The 23269-nt window shown below is 45.3% G+C and overlaps 1 protein-coding gene across 1 annotated transcript in view; it reads right to left on the reverse strand.

Annotated features, from left to right (window-relative positions):
* LOC141073942 (uncharacterized) overlaps nt 1-23269 on the reverse strand; it is a 202581-nt gene that overhangs the window by 22551 nt on the left and 156761 nt on the right. The window contains 2 exon segments of the mRNA XM_073561473.1: nt 1924-3285; nt 15750-15840. Of these exon segments, the coding sequence (XP_073417574.1) occupies nt 1924-3285; nt 15750-15840 (1453 nt within the window).

Here is a 23269-nt window from a genome sequence, read left to right on the forward strand (position 1 = left end):
GAAAGACCAAAAGATCGTATCTGCACCAAAATGGTCTCCATTAATAGCATCAGCTCGGCACACAAAAAATAAGCCTTCACCCAACCCAAGATCATGAAAAATGGAGACGTGATGGGTATCGGAAAATGGTGCAATTCTTTTATACTTAACCTAATAAAGAGGAGGTATTTTTACTGATACAGTGGGTATGGAAAGTATTCAGACCCCTTTACATTTTTCACTCTTTGTTTCATTGCAGCCATTTGGTAAATTCATATTCATACTATCTATTCCTGACACTGGAGGGGCTTATAAACTTACACAGTATATAGTCTGAGGTCTGGGATCTGCCAATATGGGGCTAGTTTTCTGACTGTTTCGGATACCATGATACATGATTTTAGTTTTTTTTTGTCTAGTCTCGTTTGAATATAGGGCAATATTAAATAGTCTCCTGATGAGTTGCCTTTGGTGAGAACGATGAAACCCGTAGAAATGAGAGGCTTGGAGAGTGAGTGTGTAAACGTCACCTCACCCAATGTTAGGTGTCGGATTCCTGCCCCTGCACAGGGGGAATCTCGAGCTTTGCCTTCTGTGGTCTCCCATTCAGTCCCAGCCGCAGAGGAGGCTGCTCATTAGAGACGTCGTTCTCAGCGTCTTGCTCAGGCTAGTGCTGTCAGGTTGGTTGCTGCTGCCACCTCTGGGTCAGCTTTGGCAATCCGCACTAGCCAGCAGCAAGCAGCTCCAGAGGCTAAGTCCTTTTTGCAGCCTTCTGAGCATGCCCGTGGGACGTCCTCTCATTGGAGGTCGGGGGTCACACGCTCAGGTTCTTCTCCAGCTCGAATTGGACCATCAGGAAGGTCCCGGAAGGACGCTGCTATAAAAGGCTAGTATAGTCTGTAATTTGTAATGGTATGTGTGATGATGGATGCTTGTGAAACGCTGACTGACTCATTATGAAACCCCTTCCCTCTGATACGTATGCTGTTAGGGTTTAGAGTTTGAGTCAGCGCCGGGTAGTGGCACTGCCTAGCGCCGCAGTGCTCCAAGCTCCAATCACATGTTAGCGCCACTCTGCGCCACACTACATTAGGCACTACGGTACCGCACGTTCAGCGACATCAGCCTGAGCGGCGCTGTGCGCCACTAATGTGCTTTCCAGACCAAAGCTTAGGCTGGTTAGTGGCGTTCGCCAGAGCTGCGCTGTACGTACTTCGTGCGGTATTGATCTATCAGCTGTGCCCTGTGGCTGTTAACAGGGCACAGTGTTCAGTAAGGGTCTCTCCCTGGTGTTGCAGTGTTGGCGCCGAACACTGGTGGGTCTAGAGGGACTCTAACCCCGTGTCCTTGGGGCAGGGTCCTGTGACCAAAACACTAGTGTTCACTCTGCAGTATCGCGGCCCTGTGAAGCTACAGGGTTCACCTCCTATTCACCGGGTGAAGTTAACCCGTGTGTGTTCGCTATACCGCCAGTTTCTGTCTGCCATTACCGAGCAGCAGTCTACCATCTCTGCACGGATGACCCCGGGCTGCAAACGCACCTCATTACCATCTTTTATTATTTGTTGCATTCCGCCAGCCCTAACACCCTATATACTGAGACATGGGGTATATGTTTTTTCTATTAGTCACTTTCTAACCTTCAGGGGGTGAATTATGGGTATAGTTTTACATTTGGAATTAATAAGGTTTAGTTTTATCCTTTTATCAGCAAACATGAGGAATGACAAGAGACAACCAATTTAAGAAGATTCAATTTTGGTTAAAACTATTCCAACACTATGAACATAAAAAGGCTTCCCACTATGTGATGTCTCTGATGTTTATTAACAGTTGATTTCCAAGTAAAATATTTCACACATTAAGAAAATGAAAATGGCTTCTCCTCTGTGTGACTACTCTGATGGCGATCAAGAAGCGCTTTCTGGTTAAAATATTTCCCACATTCTGAACAGGAAAAAGGCTTCTCCCCTGTGTGAGTTCTCTGGTGCTTTACAGAATCTGATTTATTTCTAAAACATTTCCCACATTCTGAACATGAAAAAGGCTTCTCCCCTGTGTGAGTTCTATGGTGATTAATACAAACTGATTTATTGTTAAAACATTTCCCACATTCTGAACATGAAAAAGGCTTCTCCCCTGTGTGAGTTCTCTGGTGATTAATACAAACTGATTTATTGTTAAAACATTTCCCACATTCTAAACATGAAAAAGGCTTCTCCCCTGTGTGGGTTATTTGGTGACTAATAAGATGCTCTTTCCGGTTAAAACATTTCCCACATTCTGAACAGGAAAAAGGCTTCTCCCCTGTGTGAGTTCTATGGTGATTAACCAGTTGTGATTTCCTGTTAAAACATTTCCCACATTCTGAACAGGAAAAAGGCTTCTCCCCTGTGTGAGTTCTAAGGTGCTTTACAGAATCTGATTTATTTCTAAAACATTTCCCACATTCTGAACATGAAAAAGGCTTCTCCCCTGTGTGAGTTCTCTGGTGGGTAACAAAATTTGATTTGTGTGCAAAACATTTCCCACATTCTAAACATGAAAAAGGCTTCTCCCCTGTGTGGATTCTCTGGTGATTAACACAATCTGATTTATTGTTAAAACATTTCCCACATTCTGAACAGGAAAAAGGCTTCTCCCCTGTGTGGATTCTCTGGTGCTTAATACAAACTGATTTATTGTTAAAACATTTCCCACATTCTGAACAGGAAAAAGGCTTCTCCCCTGTGTGGGTTATTTGGTGACTAATAAGATGCTCTTTCCGGTTAAAACATTTTCCACATTCTGAACAGGAAAAAGGCTTCTCCCCTGTGTGAGTTCTATGGTGATTAACCAATTGTGATTTCTGGTTAAAACATTTCCCACATTCTGAACAGGAAAAAGGCTTCTCCCCCATGTGAGTTCTATGGTGATTAACCAATTGTGATTTCTGGTTAAAACATTTCCCACATTCTGAACAGGTAAAAGGCTTCTCCCCTGTGTGAGTTCTATGGTGATTAACCAATTGTGATTTCTGGTTAAAACATTTCTCACATTCAGAACATGAAAATGACTTCTTTCCTTTAGGAGCAGTTTGTTTTTTATTGCCTCTTTTGTGACTTTGATTTCTCTTATTAGTCAGTAATGAATCAGAAGATGGGACCTGTTTCATAGGATCAGATGACAGATCATTGCTGTGAATGGATGATGCTATATCTGGAGTAATATCAATCACTTCAGTTGTATCTTGTAGGATCTCAAGATCATCTGATTTAAAAACTGAAGATGTCAGCTGTCCCTCTGATCTCCTGGTACAGTCAACTGCTAAGATAAAAAACAATTTTTTTAATAAAATATCATTGAGTTTTATATTTTTGAACATTTCTACTTAAACTGTCCATAAAAATGGCAAGCTATGTAAAAACTTTAACCCATTCACCCCCAAGGGTGGTTTGCACTTTCATGACCGGGCCAATTTTTACAATTCTGACCACTGTCCCTTTATGAGGTAATAACTCTGAAACGTTTCCATGGATCCCGGTGATTCGGACATTGTTTTCTCGTGACATATTGTTCTTCATGTTAGTGGTAAAATTTCATTCAAACAACTTGCGTTTATTTGTTAAAAAAATGGAAATTTGGCGAAAATTTCCAATTTTCCAAATTTGAATTTTTATGCCCTGAAATCACAGCGATATGGCACACAAGAAACTTAATAAGTAACATTTCCCACATGTTTACTTTACATCAGCACAATTTTGGAACCAAAATTTTTTTTTGTTACGAAGTTATAAGGGTTAAAAGTTGACCAGCGATTTCTCATTTTTGCAACACCATTTCATTTTTACGGACCACATCACATTTGAAGCCACTTTGAGGGGTCTATATGATAGAAAATACCCAAAAGTGACGCCATTCTAAAATCTGCACCCCTTAAGGTGCTCAAAACCACATTCAAGAAGTTTATTAACCCTTCAGGTGCATCACAGGAATTTTTTGAATATTTAAAAAAAAAATGAACATTTAACTTTTTTTCACAAAAAAAATACTTCAGGTTCAATTTTTCTTATTTTACCAAGTGTAACAGGAGAAATTGGACTGCAAAAGTTATTGTGCAATTTGTCCTGAGTACGCTGATACCTGATATGTGGGGGGAACCACTGTTTCGGCCGATGGCAGAGCTCAGAAGGGAAGGAGCGCCGTTTGACTTTTTCAATGCAAAATTGGCTGGAATTCAGATTGGACGCCATGTCACGTTTGGAGAGTCCCTGATGTACCTAAACAGTGGAAACCCCCTACAAGTGACCCCATTTTGGAAACTAGACCCCCCACGGAACTTATTTAGATATGTGGTGAGAACTTTGAACCCACAAGGGCTTCACAGAAGTTTATAACGTACAGCGGTACAATTAAAAAATCATATTTTTTCCAAAAAAAGGTTTTTTCACCCCCAATTTTTATTTTCCCAAGGGTAACAGGACCCTAAAAGTTATTGTACAATTTGTCCTGAGTGCGCTGATACCCCATATGTGGGTGTAAACGACTATTTGGGCGCATGGCAGAGCTCAGAAGGGAAGCAGCGCCATTTGACTTTTTTGGGTGGAATTGAGATCGGACACCATGTCGCGATTGGAAAACCCCTGATGTACCAAAACAGTGGAAACCCCCCACAAATGACACCATTTTGGAAACTAGACCCCCTAAGGAACTTATCTAGATGTGTGGTGAGAACTTTGAACCCCCATGGGCTTCACAGAAGTTTGTAACGCCCGGGCGTGAAAATAAAAAAATCGTATTTTTTCAACAAACATGATCGTTTAGTCACCAATTTTTTTATTTTCCCAAGGGTACCAGGACAAATTGAACCCCAAAAGTTGTTGTCCAATTTGTCCTGAGTACGCTGATACCCCATATGTGGGAGAAAACTACTGTATGGGCACACGTCGGGGCTCGGAAGGGAAGGAGTGACGTTTTGGAATGCAGACTTTGATGGAATGGTCTGCGGGTGTCATGTTGCTTTTGGAGAGCCCCTGATGTACCTAAAGAGTGGAAACCCCCCACAAGTGACCCCATTTTGGAAACTAGACCCCCTAAGGAACTTATCTAGATGTGTGGTGAGCACTTTGAACCCCCCAGTGCTTCACAGAAGTTTATAACGACCGGGCGTGAAAATAAAAAAATCTTATTTTTTCAACAAACATGATCGTTTAGTCACCAATTTTTTTATTTTCCCAAGGGTAACAGGAGAAATTGGACCCCAAAAGTTGTTGTCCAATTTGTCCTGAGTACACTGATACCCCATATGTGGGAGAAAACTACTGTATGGGCACACGTCGGGGCTCGGAAGAGAAGTAGTGACGTTTTGGAATGCAGACTTTGATGGATTGGTCTGCGGGTGTCATGTGCTTTTGGAGAACCCCTGATCTACCTAAACTATTGAAACTCCCCACAAGTGACCCCATTTTGGAAACTAGACCCCCCCACGGAACTTATCTAGATGTGTGGTGAGCACTTTGAACCCCCAAGTGCTTCACTGAAGTTTATAACGCCCGGGCGTGGAAATAAAAAAATCATTTTTTTCCACAAACATGATCATTTAGTCCCCAATTTTTTTATTTTCCCAAGGGTACCAGGAGAAATTGGACCCCAACAGTTGTTGTCCAATTTGTCCTGAGTACGCTCATACCCCATATGTGGGAGAAAACTACTGTATTGGCACACGTCGGGGCTCAGAAGGGAAGGAGCACCATTTGACTTTTTCAACGCAGAATTGGCTGGAATTGAGATCAGACGCCATGTTGCGTTTGGAGAGCCCCTGATGTGCGCAAATAGTGGAAACCCCCAATTCGAACTCCAACCCCAACACACCCCTAACGCTAATCTCAGCCCTAACCCTAGCCCTAATGGGAAAATGGAAATAAATACATTTTTTTTATTTTATTATTTTTCCCTAACTAAGGGGGTGATAACGGGGGGTTTGATTTACTATTTATGGTGGTTTTTATGTTTGGCAGCTGTCGCACGCTAAAAGACGCTTTTTATTGTAAAAATAGTTTTTGCATCACCACATATTGAGAGCTATAATTTTTCCATATTTTCACCCACCGAGTCATGTGAGGTCTTATTTTTTGCGGGACGAGTTGACGTTTTTATTGGTACCATTTTCGGGCACGTGACATTTTTTGATCGCTTTTTATTCCGATTTTTGGGACGCAGAATGAACAAAAACCAGCGTTTCATGAATTTCTTTTGGGGGGTGCGTTTACACCGTTCCGCGTGCGATAAAATTGATAAAGCGGTTTTATTCTTCGGGTCGGTACGGTTACAGCGATACCTCATTTAGGTTTTTTTTATGTTTTGGCGCTTTTATGCAATGAAAACTATTTTATATAAAAAATAATTATTTTTGCATCGCTTTATTCTGCGAGCTATAACTTTTTTATTTTTTCGCTGATGATGCTGTGTGGCAGCTCGTTTTTTGCGGGACAAGATGACGTTTTCAGCGGTACCATGGATATTTATATGCGTCTTTTTGATCGCGCGTTATTACACTTTTTGTTCGGCAGTATGATAACAAATCATTATTTTTTGCTTCGTTTTTTATTTTTATTTTTTAAGGGGTTCGCTAAAGGGGTTAATTAATGGGACAGTTTTATAGGGCGGGTTTTTACGGACGCGGCGATACCTAATATGTGTACTTTTATTGTTTTGTTTTTTTTATTTCCAAAAAATGAATTTATTAGGGAATATATATATTTTTTTTAATTTATTTAGCGATTTGTTTTAAATTATTTTTACATTTTTTTTTTTTTAACTTTATTACATTGTCCCAGGGGGGACATTACTGTCATGTGACAGATTGCTGATCTGTCACATCACAGATCACTGTGACAGATCAGCGATCTGTCACAGCCAGTGCTGCAGGCTTCCTCCTTGCCTGCGCTTTGCAGGCACTGAGGAAGCCAGCTTCCTGCAGGCCCCCGAAGGTCCCCGTCGCCATCTTGGATTCGGGGACCTGCAGGAAAGGAGCCTCCCGCAGCAGCGCTGCACATTGCGCTGCTGTGGGGGGCTCAGGGAAGCACGGAGGGAGCCCCCTCCCTGCCGATGCTTCCCTTTAACCCCCTGTACACCGCGATCGTGTTTGATCGCAGTGTGCAAGGGGTTAACGTGTCGGGGGCAGTCTGTCACCACCCCTGACACATTGTGCATTGTGCCGGATGTCAGCTGTGATAATCAGCTGACACCCGGCCGCGATCAGCGGCGCTCACCACGTGAGCGCCGCTGATCGCGCTAGACGTACTATCCCGTCCATGGGCATAGGGGCCCGGGTCCCATGGACGGGATAGTATGTCTGATGTCAGAAAGGGGTTAATTATTTACCAAGACAATGACAGTTCACAGTCTCATAGAAAACCTTGTTGGATGAACCAGTAGTGTGCGGTGCTCAACTGTTTGTTCATTCTGCCTCCCAAATATCGAATAAAAAGAAACCAATCAATGTTATGTAGGCGAAAATAATACCAATTCTCATCTCACAAAAACAAGTCCCCACTCAGGTCCATCATCTGTCAATGGAAAAACAGATAAGGCAGATTACAGTTAATGCTATAGTTAGGATTAGTGTTAGGCTAAAGTTAGGGTTTATTCTAAAGTTAGGGATAGGGTAAAGAATTAGGCTTTTCTCAATTGTCTCCCCAATAATTTGGTCACGTCTGAGTTTTCTATTTCCGGAAAAAAAATAATGAATAAAATGGCCCGTCAGTATTATAGTGCAGAGGAGGCTTATGCACTTTTATGCTCTGACAGTGAAGAAAGTGCAGTGTCAGATGGTGATGTGGATTTCGAGGGCTTTAGTAGCAGCGACAGTGATAGCTCAGAAATGAGCAGTGATTCTGGTCCATCCTCACACACAAGGACCAGTACAACAAGAAGGACAAATAGCGCTTCTGGAGAAATGTCTCCAACTCAGGGAACAATGCCCAGTACTAGCGCTGTCCCTAGTGCTCGGGAATTGGCGCACACCAATGTCCAAGGGGCTTTGCCTCTTGCTGTAGCATTTCCCAGATGGGAGGCTTCGGATTCGGCTACTCCATTCATCCCTCATTGTAATGCCATTCCTGGTATAAATGTGGAGGTGGAACATTTTGGACCAATTATTTTTTTAAATTTGTTTCTGACAGATAGCTTGCTAGAGCATATTGTCCTACAAATTTATATGTGTCCCAATTCATCAGCCAGAATCCACGATCCTATTATGCTAGGTCACATTTATGGAACCAACTAATGTCCTAGAAATAAAAACATTTTTAGGACTTACATTCACTATGGGGCTTGTTAAAGAAATGAGCATTCGGTCCTATTGGTCCAACCGCCCTGTTCAAGCCACCCCTATGTTTTCTGCCATTCTTCCTAGGACCTGTTATGAAATGCTCATGAGATTTTGGCACTTTAACGACACTAGTCAGTGCCTGCCCAGAAATGCCCCAGAACATGACAGACTATTCAAAATCAGACCCATCATCGAAGACTTGACAGAAAAGTTCTTAAAGCTTTACACCCCAACAGAAAACATTTCCATTGATGAGTCCCTTGTAAAATTCAAAGGAAGACTGCACCTCAAGCCATTTATTCCTTCTAAGAGGGCAAGGTTCGGAATAAAGCTCTATAAAATGTGCGAGAGTTCAACCAGATACACATCAGCTTTTCGCATTTATGAGGGGAAAGACAGCCAACTAAACCCACCAGGAGGCCCTACTTATCTGGGGACATCGGGAAAATCGTTCTGAGCCTTTTTTTACAATAAGGCTACAATCTGTATGTTGACAACTACTACACCAGCATACCTCTATTTAAAAGTCTGGCTGAACATAACATAGGGGCTTATGGGACCATTCACAAAAACCGTCAGGGGTTTCCACAATCATTGGTCAGCAAAAGGTTCCCAAAGGGGCAGTCAGGGTCTTTACACAATGGAGAGCTGCTTGCCCTTAAGTATAAGGATAAAAATGATATTTTTATCCTGAGCTCGATCCACACAGATGCCACAAGGGCCACTGCAGACCAACAGGGATCCACTACTCCAAAACCTGTGTCTGTCATTGACTACAACAAATATATGGGGTGTGGACCTTGAAGATCAGGTTCTACAGCCATACCAGGTATCAAGAAAATCATAGATCTGGTATAAAAAGTTAGTCATGTATTTGTTTCAGGTGGCCACATATAATTCTTTTGTGTTATACAAAAAAGCCGGAAATGCAGATACTTTCCTTGATTATCAGGAAAAGGTCACTGAAAATCTTGTTTTTGAAAATTTTGTCCCTGCCAATCCTGTAGAATCTGAAGATGTGAGAAGACTCACTGAGCGACATTTTATTGCACTCATCCCAGTAACTGAAACAAGAAAGAACCCCCAGAGAAGATGTCGTGTATGTTCCTAGAGAGGAATGAGGCATGATACCGCTATTATTACCCACAATGCCCATCATTGCCAGCCTTATGCCTCCATGACGGCTTTACAATCTTCCACACAGAATCACGTTTTTGAACCGTTTTGACATTCAAGCATTTGGTTTATTTAGTGACAGACACATTTGAGTAGAGCTGACTTAACAATTTCCGGGGGTAGGTGGGGGAAGGTCTCCAGAGACACGAGCTGGGCACAATATATTGGGCACCACAATGACATTTTTGCAATTTTTGCTCTAAAATTTCCACTACGTGTATCTGGAAATCATCCATGTAATGAAAATGGTCACTATATCCATAGATGAATTCCCAGAGGGGTGTCATTTCCGAAAAAGGAAATGACACCCCTCTGGGAATTGGAAATGACACCCCTCTGCGAATTCATCTATGGGTGTAGTGACCATTTACCCATCTATCTATTTTCCAATGTAAAATCTGGGTAGAAATGTACCATATTTTTCAGACGATAAGACGCACTTTTTCCCCAAAAATTTTTTGGGGAAAAGGGGGTGCGTCTTATAGTCGGAAAATACTTGCAAATGCTGCGGCGGCGCTCTGTGCTGCGTGGAAGGCTCCGCTGGCATTTTGTCAAAGCCCGGAGACCCTTGCAGTTCCATTGCTGCGATGCGGTGGTCTCTGGAAAAATGGAATGGCCGCTGTGGGCGGCGCATGTTCAGATTCAGATCTCGTCCCGAGATATCGTTGCCAAGATCTGAATCTGCAGGGGCGGACACAGACTGTAGTGGGTCCCTGTGCAATAAATTTTTCGGGCCCCCCCAACCCTTCATAGGGCAACAAAGTTATTTGTTGTTATCTAATATTGAGGCTATGCAGGGCTGGATATAATATCTGTATAGAACATAATGTAACCCCCCATAGAATATAATGCAGCCCCCCCCATATAGTATAATGCAGCCCCTCCATAGAATATATGGCAACCCCCTCATAGGATATAATGCAGCCCCTTATATAGCATAATGTAGCCCCTCCATAGAATACAATGTAGTCCTCCTCATATCATATAATGCAGCCCCCACAGAATATAATAAATATAATACAGGCCCCCTATAGAAAATAATGTAGCCCCAAATAGAATATAATACAGCCCACCTCCCCATAGAATATAATGTAGCCCCCATATTATATAACACAGCCTCCCCTTATAGAATATAATGTAAAATGTACCCCCATGGTATATAACACAGCCGCATAGTATATAGCCCAGCACCACATGGTATATAGCCCAGCCCACCATGGTATACAGCCCACCATGGTATATAGACCATGTGACGAACAGCCCACCGCTGTTCACCAATACGTGATGAACAGTCCACCGCTGCCACCAAATTGTGACAAACGGTGGTCCCGCTGCCACCAAAACATGACGGTCAGCGGACCCTGTGTCACCACTATGTCACAATCCCACCACTGACATGGGTGTATCAGCGGACGGAGGGACGCGACACACTGCCGGCACACGGCTATCACAGGCACAGTGGGGGCTTATCTTAGTTATCCCACCACTGGCACCATGTGACAAAAATACCCAGCAAGCTAATCTCGCTCTAACAATTTATTGCAGGGGGGTATTTTGGATGCCCCACCACTACTAAAAACCTTCCAAGAACTGCGGGGATTTATGTATATCCCACTTTCTCAGTTCCACTTTGGAACTCGCAGCTCTCCGGCGCCCCCCTTACCCTCAGGTCAGTCAGGGAACTGCACCTAGGTTAATTAGTCGCCGGACGGGCTGCTTGTTGTGCACGGGCAATTAGTCTACTGCAGTGAGGGAATTATCAGTGCTGTGGCCACAGCCCCCCTTCTGCAATATAAGACCCTTCTGGACTGCCAACTAGCCTAATCAATCGCACACATCGCGCTGCCACCATCCACAGTTTACTTAATTCACAGTCTTAAATTAAGAGGGTCCGTGGCAAACCCCTTAAATTAGTAGCGATTATCTAAAGAAGGCGTATAGTTCGTTTCTTAGAGCATGGAGACAAACTGATAATTTTACGATTTATTCCCAAAATGTGGTCAGTGGTTATACAGATAAAAGTTGCTATAAAGTTGAGACACAAAATATGTACAATAGACAAGTATAAAACAAAATGGATGAAAGAAGAAAGTACACTCACATGTGGTCAGTTGGCGTTAGGCATCCCATGCGGCTGGGGGGAGGGGCACTTAACCAAACGTCGCCGCTCATCGGCACGTCTCTCTGGCACGAGGACTTAAGCTGCTCTGCCTGAGTTTTGGGGAGGGAATCCCTTATCCTTTTGGGTCTATGACCTCACGAAATGGGCGGTCTGGGAAGGTCCCACCTTCCTCTCTTCAAGTTATGATTTGGCTACAAAACTTATGAGGATCATATCTTAGCGAGGGAAGCCCGCACAAACACATATATGGCATCATTGTTTGTGATTTACCGAATAGAATCCGAAAACACCAAGCATGCCATAACTAAGACCCTCTATTTGGGAGCAATCCATATTTCAGGTTTTGGAGGTCCGAGAACTACGCATGAGGCACCGTAGCGAAGCCGGGTCCACTCAGATCAAGGAAATATGACTATTATATCTCTGTCATGAGCGGAGTGCGAGCTAGGCGTCTTTTAATATTTCCTATACCTGTAAGCAGCCTCTGGTTTTAAACAAAGGACCATCTTTTCACTTAGCTAATTAACATTCCTAGCTCACAGGAAATGGACGGTTTCAGGTTTTACAGGCTGTGCACATGAAGACACTGGTGTGTGTGTGTGGGAAGAGAAGGGGGGGTTTGCAGCTACACGGCAGGCTGCAATGTCCTGATAAGCAAAGGAGAGACTTCTAGAAGTTTCTAGAAACATTCTTACAGTACATTACAGACCACCATGGTATAATACAGCCCAGCATGGTATATAGCCCCTCCAGAATGGTATAATACAGCCCAGCATGGTATAATACAGCCCAGCATGGTATATAGCCCCCCCAGCATGGTATAATACAGCCCAGCATGGTATATAGCACCCCCAGCATGGTATATAGCCACCCAGCATGGTATGATACAGCCCAGCATGGTATGTAGCCCCCCCAGCATGGTATAATACAGACCAGCATGGTATATAGCCCCCCGAGCATGGTATATAGCCCCCCCAGCATGGTATAATACAGCTCAGCATGGTATGTAGCCCCCCCAGCATGGTATAATACAGCCCAGCATGATATGTAGCCCCCCAGCATGGTATAATACAGCCCAGCATGGTATACAGCCCCCTCAGCATGGTATAATACAGCCCAACATGGTATATAGCCCCCCCCAGCATGGTATAATACAGCTCAGCATGGTATGTAGCCCCCCCAGCATGGTATAATACAGCCCAGCATGATATGTAGCCCCCCCAGCATGGTATAATACAGCCCAGCATGGTATATAGCCCCCTCAGCATGGTATAATACAGCCCAGCATGGTATATAGCCCCCCCAGCATGGTATAATACAGCCCAGCATGGTATATAGCCCCCCCAGCATGGTTTGATACAGCCCAGCATGGTATATAGCCCCCTAAGCATGGTATAATACAGCCCAGCATGGTATATAGCCCCCCCCAGCATGGTATGATACAGCCCAGCATGGTATATAGCCCCCCCAGCATGGTATAATACAGCCCAGCATGGTATATAGCCCCCCCAGCATGGTATATAGCCCCCCCAGCATGGTATAATACAGCCCAGCATGGTATATGGCCCCACAGTCCAGTACTAACACTGATTTAATAAAAAAAAACAAAAAACAACACCCTCCTCCCCTTCTCCTCGTGCCTGCGTTGCTCCTGGCTCCTGTCTCCTCTCTTGCTCTGCATGGTACACAGTGAGAGCACGATGACGTCATCGCGCCCCCGCTGAGTCAGAGGCAGAGTGGGGAATGATGGGAGAGGGAGCGTCAGCTGACGCTCTCTCCTCCAGGCTCCATCATTGCCTCCTTCAATGTGGGGATCAGGGGGGTGGAGTCGGTGCTGGGGGCACGCGGGCTCCCCTGCCTCACAGGGGCCCCTTTGCCTCCCGCAGCGCTCGCTGCTCTCCTCATTGCACTACACATGGCTAATTTGAATTTTGACATAACTAGCCATGCGGTGCTGGAGGGGCCCCCTCTCCCCCGGGGCCCCCGTGCAATGCACGGTCTGCACGGGCGGTAGGTCCGCCCCTGTTAATCTGAGCATACACCGCCCCCATCTGCCAGTTTCCCGGAGGCCACCGCATCGCAACAATAGAGCTGCAGTGGCCTCCGGCTTTGACAAAACAGCGGTAGAGCCCCCCAGACAGCACAGAGCACCACAGCCCCAGCACAGAGCGCTGCCGTGGCCCCAGCACAGAGCGCTGCCGCCACCCCAGCACAGAGCACTACCCCCACCCCAACACAGAGCGCTGCCACCACCCCAGCACAGAGCACCCCTGCCGCCTCAGCCTGGGATGGGATTTTCCGGAGGCCACCGCACCAGCCTGGACCACCGAACAATGTCTGTGACCACTCTTGCACCTGTGCTGATCCCCCCTAGTAAGCTGAATTCGGACTGTAAGACGGACCCCCCATTTTGCACATTTTTTTCCCCTATTTTCCTTTTGAAGATTTGGGGTGCATCTTATAGTCCGAAAAATACAGCAATTATTTTTTCTTCACTGCCCAATGGTATAATTTTCTATGGAACAGCTGTGGTGTCAGTATGCTCACTGCACCACTAGAAGAATTCATTCAGGGAAGTATTTGGTAAAATGCAGTCACTTTTGGGGGCTTATGCTGTTCTGGCACCTCAGGGGCTCTGACAATGTGACATGTCACCCAGAAACAATTCCAGCAAAATCTGCTCTCCAATATGGCGCTCCTTCCCTTCGGAGCTCTGACATGCGCCCAAACAGTAGTTTACCCCCCACATATGGGGTGTCAGCATACTCAGGACAAATTACACAACTAATTTTGGGGTCTAATTTTTCCTGTTACCCTTTGGAAAAAAAATGGAGGGTGAAAAGATCATTTTTTGTTGAAAAAATATGATTTTTTATTTTCACGGCTCTACGTAATTAACTTCTACAAAGTACTTGGGGGTTCAAACTGCTCACCACACATTTCCTTGGGGGGGGTCTAGTTTCCAAATTGGTGTCAGTTGTTGGTGGTCTCCGCTGGTTATGCACATCAGGGGCTCTCCAAACGCGACATGGCAACCGCTAATTATTCCAGCATATTTTACATTCAAAAAGTGAAATGGCGCTCCTTCCATTCCGAGCCCTGCCGTGCGCCCAAACAGTAGATTTCCCCCACATATGGGGTATCGGCATGCTCAGGAGAAATTGCAAAACAAAATGTATCGTCCATTTTCTCCTGTTACTCTTGCGAAAGTAAAAAAAACTTAGGTCTAAAGGAAAATTTGTGTGAAAGAAAAGTAAATGTTTATTTTTTCCTTCCACATTCCAATCATTCCTGTAAAGCACCTGAAGGGTTAATAAACTTCTTGAATGTGGTTTTGAGCTCCTTGAGGGGTGCAGTTTTTACAATGGTGTCACTTTCGGGTATTTTCTGTCATATTGACCCCCCAAACTCACTTCAAATGTGAGGTGGTCCCTAAAAAATGGTTTTGTAAATTTTGTTGTAAAAATGAGAAATCGCTGTTTAACTTTTAACCCTTATAACTTCCTAACAAAAAAAATTGATACAGTTGATATAGAGGCTACTGCGCAGGCGCCGCCATCGCCGGTGACATTGTGCTGGATGTAATTTTTTTCTAAGCCTCACAATAGCTACAATATTATAGGCATTATCAACAATAATATCAATGCTATTATATGCATTATGTAATAATGGGGGGCAGGTCAGTGAGGGGTCAGCGACCTGTCATAAGCCAATACAGATGAATATGTAATCAGAGCACCACATAAAGCCCCGCCCACAGCCCCACCCACAGCCCCGCCCCAGAGCACGAGAATCTCATTAACTGAAAACTACAAATACAGATTACACAACAGTAAACCAGAGTTGCCCTCATTTATGGTGGAGCATTGGAGCTACTATGGATCCACTATGGAAAATAATATTGCTCCCCATTTCAGGAGAGATTGTGCAGTATCCTGAATTCCTTAGGATCAAAAACAATGTAATTGGTTGTAAGTTCTATAGAAAAGGGCTTTCACTGCCCAAAGTCATTTGCACAGTTTTGGGTGGAGGAGAATGTTGTGGTCTAGAGGCAAAATGGTGATCATGGTAATACGGCCGGACTACACCACCGATAAAGCAGCCACAGCCGGTGACTGAGAGGAATCTGTGGCTTCTCTGCATTCAGTGGTCACTACTCACCTGGGTAGTCATATGTGGGAATCTCCTCTTTACACCACTCATCACCCCTCACATATGTCTCTGTAGGATTAATATGGGTCAGATCTTCACCCTGAAACAAATATTGTAAGTCACAGACAGATGGAGAAGTCCCATCTATGATCAGCTCTAATCCTGCCATCTCCACCGCTCTCATTACACAAGTATAAAACATATAATACTGGAGGATAAAACAAGACTGAGCACAAGACCTTCACAGCCGTCTACACATCATAGGGGAGATCTCCTGACACCTTCTCTCCATCTACCTGATGATCCTGAGGAGCTCTGGGATCTTCTTGGTTACAGTCCTGTGGAAGAAGAGGACGGGGACATCTCTCTGGTGTTGTCCTCTTACTGGATAGATCTGGAGGAAACACATACAGGGACTGAATTCATTCTCTACATACAGATAATTATAGGCCGTGTGTATTTAGTCCTGTCTATTACCTGGTGATGTGAGGGGCTGGGGAACCTCCATTATGACGTTCTTGTACAGATCTCTGTGTCCTTCTAAATACTCCCACTCCTCCATGGAGAAATAGACAGCGACATCCTGACACCTTATAGGAACCTGACACATACAATGATACTGTCATCCCCCGATCCCTTCATAGTGTTACTGTATAATGTCCCAGCATTCCCAGCAGTGTCACCTCTCCAGTCAGCAGCTCCATCATCTTGTAGATGAGGTCTAGGATCTTCTGGTCATTGATGTCCTCATGGATCAGGGGGTGAGGTGGAGGCCCCGTGATTGGGCTCAGGGGTCTTCCCCATCCCTCAGACACAGGGTCCTGACAGCGATCACTAGAGGTCTTCTTCACCACTGTGTAATCCTGGTTATGGAGAGACACATTAATAAATCTCACTCCAGACATTTCCAGAGTCCTCACCTCTCCAGTTCTGTCCATCTGTTATTCCCATAGATAAGAATGATGTAATGTGACGTCATCAGAATCTCTCACCTCTCCAGTGAGACGGAAGAGGATCTCTAGGGTGAGGTGTAACATCCTCTCCGCCATCTTGTCTCTGTCCATATCCATCCTTGATGGGTAAATCAGGAAAATTCTCTTCTGTAGAAGATCTTCACTGAGAGGATCCGATATTGTAGAGACCCGAATGAGAAGAAGATGATCCGATGTAACATCATAAGAATCCTGTGTAATAATACAATTACTGGAGATAATAAGGGAAACATATGAGGAGATTTATTATCTTACAGGGTTTAGTTTTCTCCCCTGACATCTACTAATAAAACCTATATATTTAGGCCACAGACAACAAGCAGTTTCCTCCTCGGAGTCGGCAGCTGAACACGTTCCTCATAGACTCAACGTCACCATCAATTCCCATCAGAGTGAAGGAACATCGCTCCTCTATTCAGCTCTATGGATCCAGGATGAAATCCACTGCGGCCCCTGCAAGAAAAGAGCAAAGTCTGGTGAGACCCCCGAGGCCGGAGATTTCTACAGCTGCTCTGTGCGCACAGGACCTGTGATGAGGTCACAGGAGGTGAGGAGTCAGGGGTCACATGATCAGGGGCCTCAGTGTGTGCAGGACTCTGCTGTGCTGGTTGTCATGGTGCTGGATGAGGGGAAGTTTATGTGTGCGGCCAGGAGTTTACAGGGTGGATGTAGCAGAGCTGTGAGTGTACAGGATGTACAGAGCAGGCTCGTGTGTGTACGAGGTGTACGGAGCGGAGCTGCGTGTGTACAAGGTGTACGGAGCGGAACCGTGTGTGTACGAGGTGTACGGAGCGGAGCTGCGTGTGTACGAGGTGTACGGAGCGGAGCTGCGTGTGTACGAGGTGTACGGAGCGGAGCCGTGTGTGTACGAGGTGTACGGAGCAGAGCCGCGTGTGTACGAGGTGTACGGAGCGGAGCCGAGTGTGTACGAGGTGTACGGAGCGGAGCCGCGTGTGTACGAGGTGTACGGAGCGGAGCCGAGTGTGTACAAGGTGTACGGAGCGGAGCCGAGTGTGTACAAGGTGTACGGAGCGGAGCCGTGTGTGTACGAGGTGTACGGAGCGGAGCCGTGTGTGTATGAGGTGTACGGAGCGGAGCCGAGTGTGTACAAGGTGTACGGAGCGGAGCCGTGTGTGTACGAGGTGTACGGAGCGGAGCCGTGTGTGTATGAGGTGTACGGAGCGGAGCCGTGTGTGTATGAGGTGTACGGAGCGGAGCCGAGTGTGTACAAGGTGTACGGAGCGGAGCCGTGTGTGTATGAGGTGTACGGAGCGGAGCCGAGTGTGTACGAGGTGTACGGAGCGGAGCCGAGTGTGTACGAGGTGTACGGAGCGGAGCCGTGTTTGTGTGGACACCTCTGTGTACGCTGTATACACCCGTATATCCCCAGCTTCGGTAACAGTCCCCTGTGTATGCTGTATACACCCGTATACCCCCAGCTTCGGTCACAGACCCCTCTGTGTACACTGTATACACCCGTATACCCCCAGCTTCGGTCACAGACTCCTCTGTGTATGCTTTATACATCTGTATACCCCAAGCTTCGTTCGCAGACCCCTGTGTATGCTGTATACACCCGTATAACCCCAGCTTTGGTCACAGACCCCTCTGTGTATGCTGTATACACCCGTATACCCCCAGCTTCGGTCACAGACTCCTCTGTGTATGCTTTATACATCTGTATACCCCAAGCTTCGTTCACAGACCCCTCCGTGTACGCTGTATACACCCGTATACCCCCAGATTCGGTCACAGACCCCGCATCTCTCACACTGTAGAACTGACGCCGGACACACACGGTAAAACTGCGGTCGTCGGTCTCTCATCTCTCGCACTTATACTGATAACATAAGATGGAGTCAGACGAACCCTCCTACAAAACGTGAGAACAAAGTCATTACTACAGGATTGTGTGAGAAAGGGATTTATTCTACAAGAAACGCTGGGGCCACAAATGAGAATAACATAATGTCGTTCATCTTCTCTTTCACCATAGATATTGACAGTGAGGGCGACTTCCACTTTGCCGCAATGTGGATTTAGTGGCCATACATAAGTAGTTTACTAGCTTCTGAAAGCTTTCTGGAAGCCGGGAAGGCCTGGTTCCCAGTAAAAGGGTAGAAGGTTCCAGATCAACCGGTCCACCATACATCTGTGCTATCAGACGCTTCACCTTCTCCCAAAGCCCAGAAACCACCATACAAGACCACCAAATATGTCTCATGTCACCAGATATTCCACAGCCCCCAAAACAGTCTCCCGAGATTTTAGGAAAAATGCTGTGAATTTTTTCCTGTACATAATAGACTCTGTGCAATAGTTTTAAGGAGGTCTCCACAAGGGAAGTCTGGTGACTACCTCTTGATAGGGTGTCACAGCTACGATACCATTCATCAATTGACTGTTCAAACCCCAAATCCTCCCCCCACTGTAACATATACTTCAATTTTTTTATCATATTGTGGAGAATTTATAGCATAGTAGATCAATGAGTAGAGGCGTAGCTAGGGTTTTGGTTAAGGGGGGCGAAACTTCTGAGTGAGCCCCCAACCAGGTAACCTTGATTACAGCTCGGTGACGCACAGTAATAGTGGAGGAGAACCTCAGCAGAGGACCGCGCTGTTGCTGAATATAATTTCTAAATAAAGACCAATATTGATATTACCGCCATATAGTGAGTGGTAGATACCCGTCCTACACAACATACCGTATAAGAGATCACAGCACAGCTACAGATGGTGACTTACAGCTGACGTTCTTTCTGATGGAATCGTTCACTTTTCCATCTGGCCCAGACCAACATGACAACTTCTTCCAGCCAGGACTCGTCTGCAGAGATTACAACAAAGATTCATTTCATGTCTCATGTTTTCAGCACTGTCACCAATGGGACTACTCCCTACCTGCACAAACTCCTTACCCTGCTGATACCCCAATGCTGAGCCGCTGCTGCTGTATGTGTCCCTTTAACTGTACCTGCTGTGTGGCTCTCTGTGCCCTCTAATTTCTAAAGCAACTCTCAAAAACAGTGCCCATATTTTGTCTCCTAGAAAGTAAGAGCGCCATCTGTGCCCCTTTGACAGTCAGCGTTACCTGAGTTCCCTATAACAATAAGTGCCCACTTTACATTTAATAATGTCATGAGTCTCCCCCTGTACAGCTCTCCTATACACTGTATGATGCTCCCCTATACACTGTATGATGCTCCCCTATACACTGTATGATGCTCCCCTATACACAGTATGATGCTCCCCTGTACACAGTATGATGCTCCCCTATACACTGTATGATGCTCCCCTATACACAGTATGATGCTCCCCTATACACAGTATGATGCTCCCCTATACACTGCATGTTGCTCCCCTATACACAGTATGATGCTCCCCTATACACAGTATGATGCTCCCCTATACACAGTATGATGCTCCCCTATACACTGTATGATGCTCCCCTATACACTGTATGATGCTCCCCTATACACTGTATGATGCTCCCCTATACACTGTATGATGCTCCCCTATACACTGTATGATGCTCCCCTATACACTGTATGATGCTCCCCTATACACAGTATGATGCTTCCCTATACACAGTATGATGCTCCCCTATACACAGTATGATGCTCCCCTATACACTGTATGATGCTCTTATACACAGTATGATGCTCCCCTATACACAGTATGATGCTCCCCTATACACAGTATGATGCTCCCCTATACACAGTATGATGCTCCCCTATACACTGTATGATGCTCCCCTATACACTGTATGATGCTCTTATACACAGTATGATGCTCCCCTATACACAGTATGATGCTCCCCTATACACAGTATGATGCTCCCCTATACACTGTATGATGCTCCCCTATACACAGTATGATGCTCCCCTATACACTGCATGTTGCTCCCCTATACACAGTATGATGCTCCCCTATACACAGTATGATGCTCCCCTATACACAGTATGATGCTCCCCTATACACTGTATGATGCTCCCCTATACACTGTATGATGCTCCCCTATACACAGTATGATGCTCCCCTATACACTGTATGATGCTCCCCTATACACTGTATGATGCTCCCCTATACACTGTATGATGCTCCCCTATACACAGTATGATGCTTCCCTATACACAGTATGATGCTCCCCTATACACAGTATGATGCTCCCCTATACACTGTATGATGCTCCCCTATACACTGTATGATGCTCCCCTATACACTGTATGATGCTCCCCTATACACAGTATGATGCTCCCCTATACACAGTATGATGCTCCCCTATACACTGTATGATGCTCCCCTATACACAGTATGATGCCCCCTATACACTGTGTGATGCTCCCCTATACACAGTATGATGCTCCCCTATACACAGTATGATGCTCCCCTATACACAGTATGATGCTCCCTTATACACAGTATGATGCTCCCCTATACACAGTATGATGCTCCCCTATACACAGTATGATGCTCCCCTATACACTGTATGATGCTCCCCTATACACAGTATGATGCTCCCCTATACACAGTATGATGCTCCCCTATACACAGTATGATGCTCCCCTATGCACAGTATGATGCTCCCCTATACACTGTATGATGCTCCCCTATACACAGTATGATGCTCCCCTATACACTGTATGATGCTCCCATATACACTGTATGATGCTCCCCTATACACTGTATGATGCTCCCCTATACACTGTATGATGCTCTCCTATACACTGTATGATGCTCCCCTATACACAGTATGATGCTCCCCTATACACTGTATGATGCTCCCCTATACACAGTATGATGCTCCCCTATACACAGTATGATGCCCCCCTATACACTGTATGATGCTCCCCTATACACTGTATGATGCTCTCCTATACACAGTATGATGCTCCCCTATACACTGTATGATGCTCCCCTATACACAGTATGATGCTCCCCTATACACAGTATGATGCCCCCCTATACACTGTATGATGCTCCCCTATACACAGTATGATGCTCCCCTATACACAGTATGATGCCCCCCTATACACTGTATGATGCTCCCCTATACACTGTATGATGCTCTCCTATACACAGTATGATGCTCCCCTATACACTGTATGATGCTCCCCTATACACTGTATGATGCTCCCCTATACACAGTATGATGCTCCCCTATACACAGTATGATGCCCCCCTATACACTGTATGATGCTCCCCTATACACTGTATGATGCTCTCCTATACACAGTATGATGCTCCCCTATACACTGTATGATGCTCCCCTATACACTGTATGATGCTCCCCTATACACTGTATGATGCTCCCCTATACACAGTATGATGCTCCCCTATACACAGTATGATGCTCCCCTATACACTGTATGATGCTCCCCTATACACAGTATGATGCTCCCCTATACACAGTATGATGCTCCCCTATACACAGTATGATGCTCCCCTATACACTGTATGATGCTCCCCTATACACAGTATGATGCCCCCCTATACACAGTATGATGCTCCCCTATACACAGTATGATGCTCCCCTATACACTGTATGATGCTCCCCTATACACAGTATGATGCTCCCCTATACACAGTATGATGCTCCCCTATACACTGTATGATGCTCCCCTATACACAGTATGATGCTCTCTTATACACTGTATGATGCTCCCCTATACACAGTATGATGCTCCCCTATACACAGTATGATGCTCCCCTATACACTGTATGATGCTCCCCTATACACAGTATGATGCTCCCCTATACACTGTATGATGCTCCCCTATACACTGTATGATGCTCCCCTATACACAGTATGATGCTCCCCTATACACAGTATGATGCTCCCCTATACACTGTATGATGCTCCCCTATACACAGTATGATGCCCCCTATACACTGTGTGATGCTCCCCTATACACAGTATGATGCTCCCCTATACACAGTATGATGCTCCCCTATACACAGTATTATGCTCCCTTATACACAGTATGATGCTCCCCTATACACAGTATGATGCTCCCCTATACACAGTATGATGCTCCCCTATACACTGTATGATGCTCCCCTATACACAGTATGATGCTCCCCTATACACAGTATGATGCTCCCCTATGCACAGTATGATGCTCCCCTATACACTGTATGATGCTCCCCTATACACTGTATGATGCTCCCCTATACACAGTATGATGCTCCCCTATACACTGTATGATGCTCCCATATACACTGTATGATGCTCCCCTATACACAGTATGATGCTCCCCTATACACTGTATGATGCTCTCCTATACACTGTATGATGCTCTCCTATACACTGTATGATGCTCCCCTATACACAGTATGATGCTCCCCTATACACTGTATGATGCTCCCCTATACACAGTATGATGCTCCCCTATACACAGTATGATGCCCCCCTATACACTGTATGATGCTCCCCTATACACTGTATGATGCTCTCCTATACACAGTATGATGCTCCCCTATACACTGTATAATGCTCCCCTATACACTGTATGATGCTCCCCTATACACTGTA

This window comes from Dendrobates tinctorius, unplaced genomic scaffold (genome assembly GCF_039654945.1).
Source record: "Dendrobates tinctorius isolate UK_male_01 unplaced genomic scaffold, ASM3965494v1 ptg000320l, whole genome shotgun sequence".
In the NCBI taxonomy this organism is placed as follows: domain Eukaryota; kingdom Metazoa; phylum Chordata; class Amphibia; order Anura; family Dendrobatidae; genus Dendrobates; species Dendrobates tinctorius.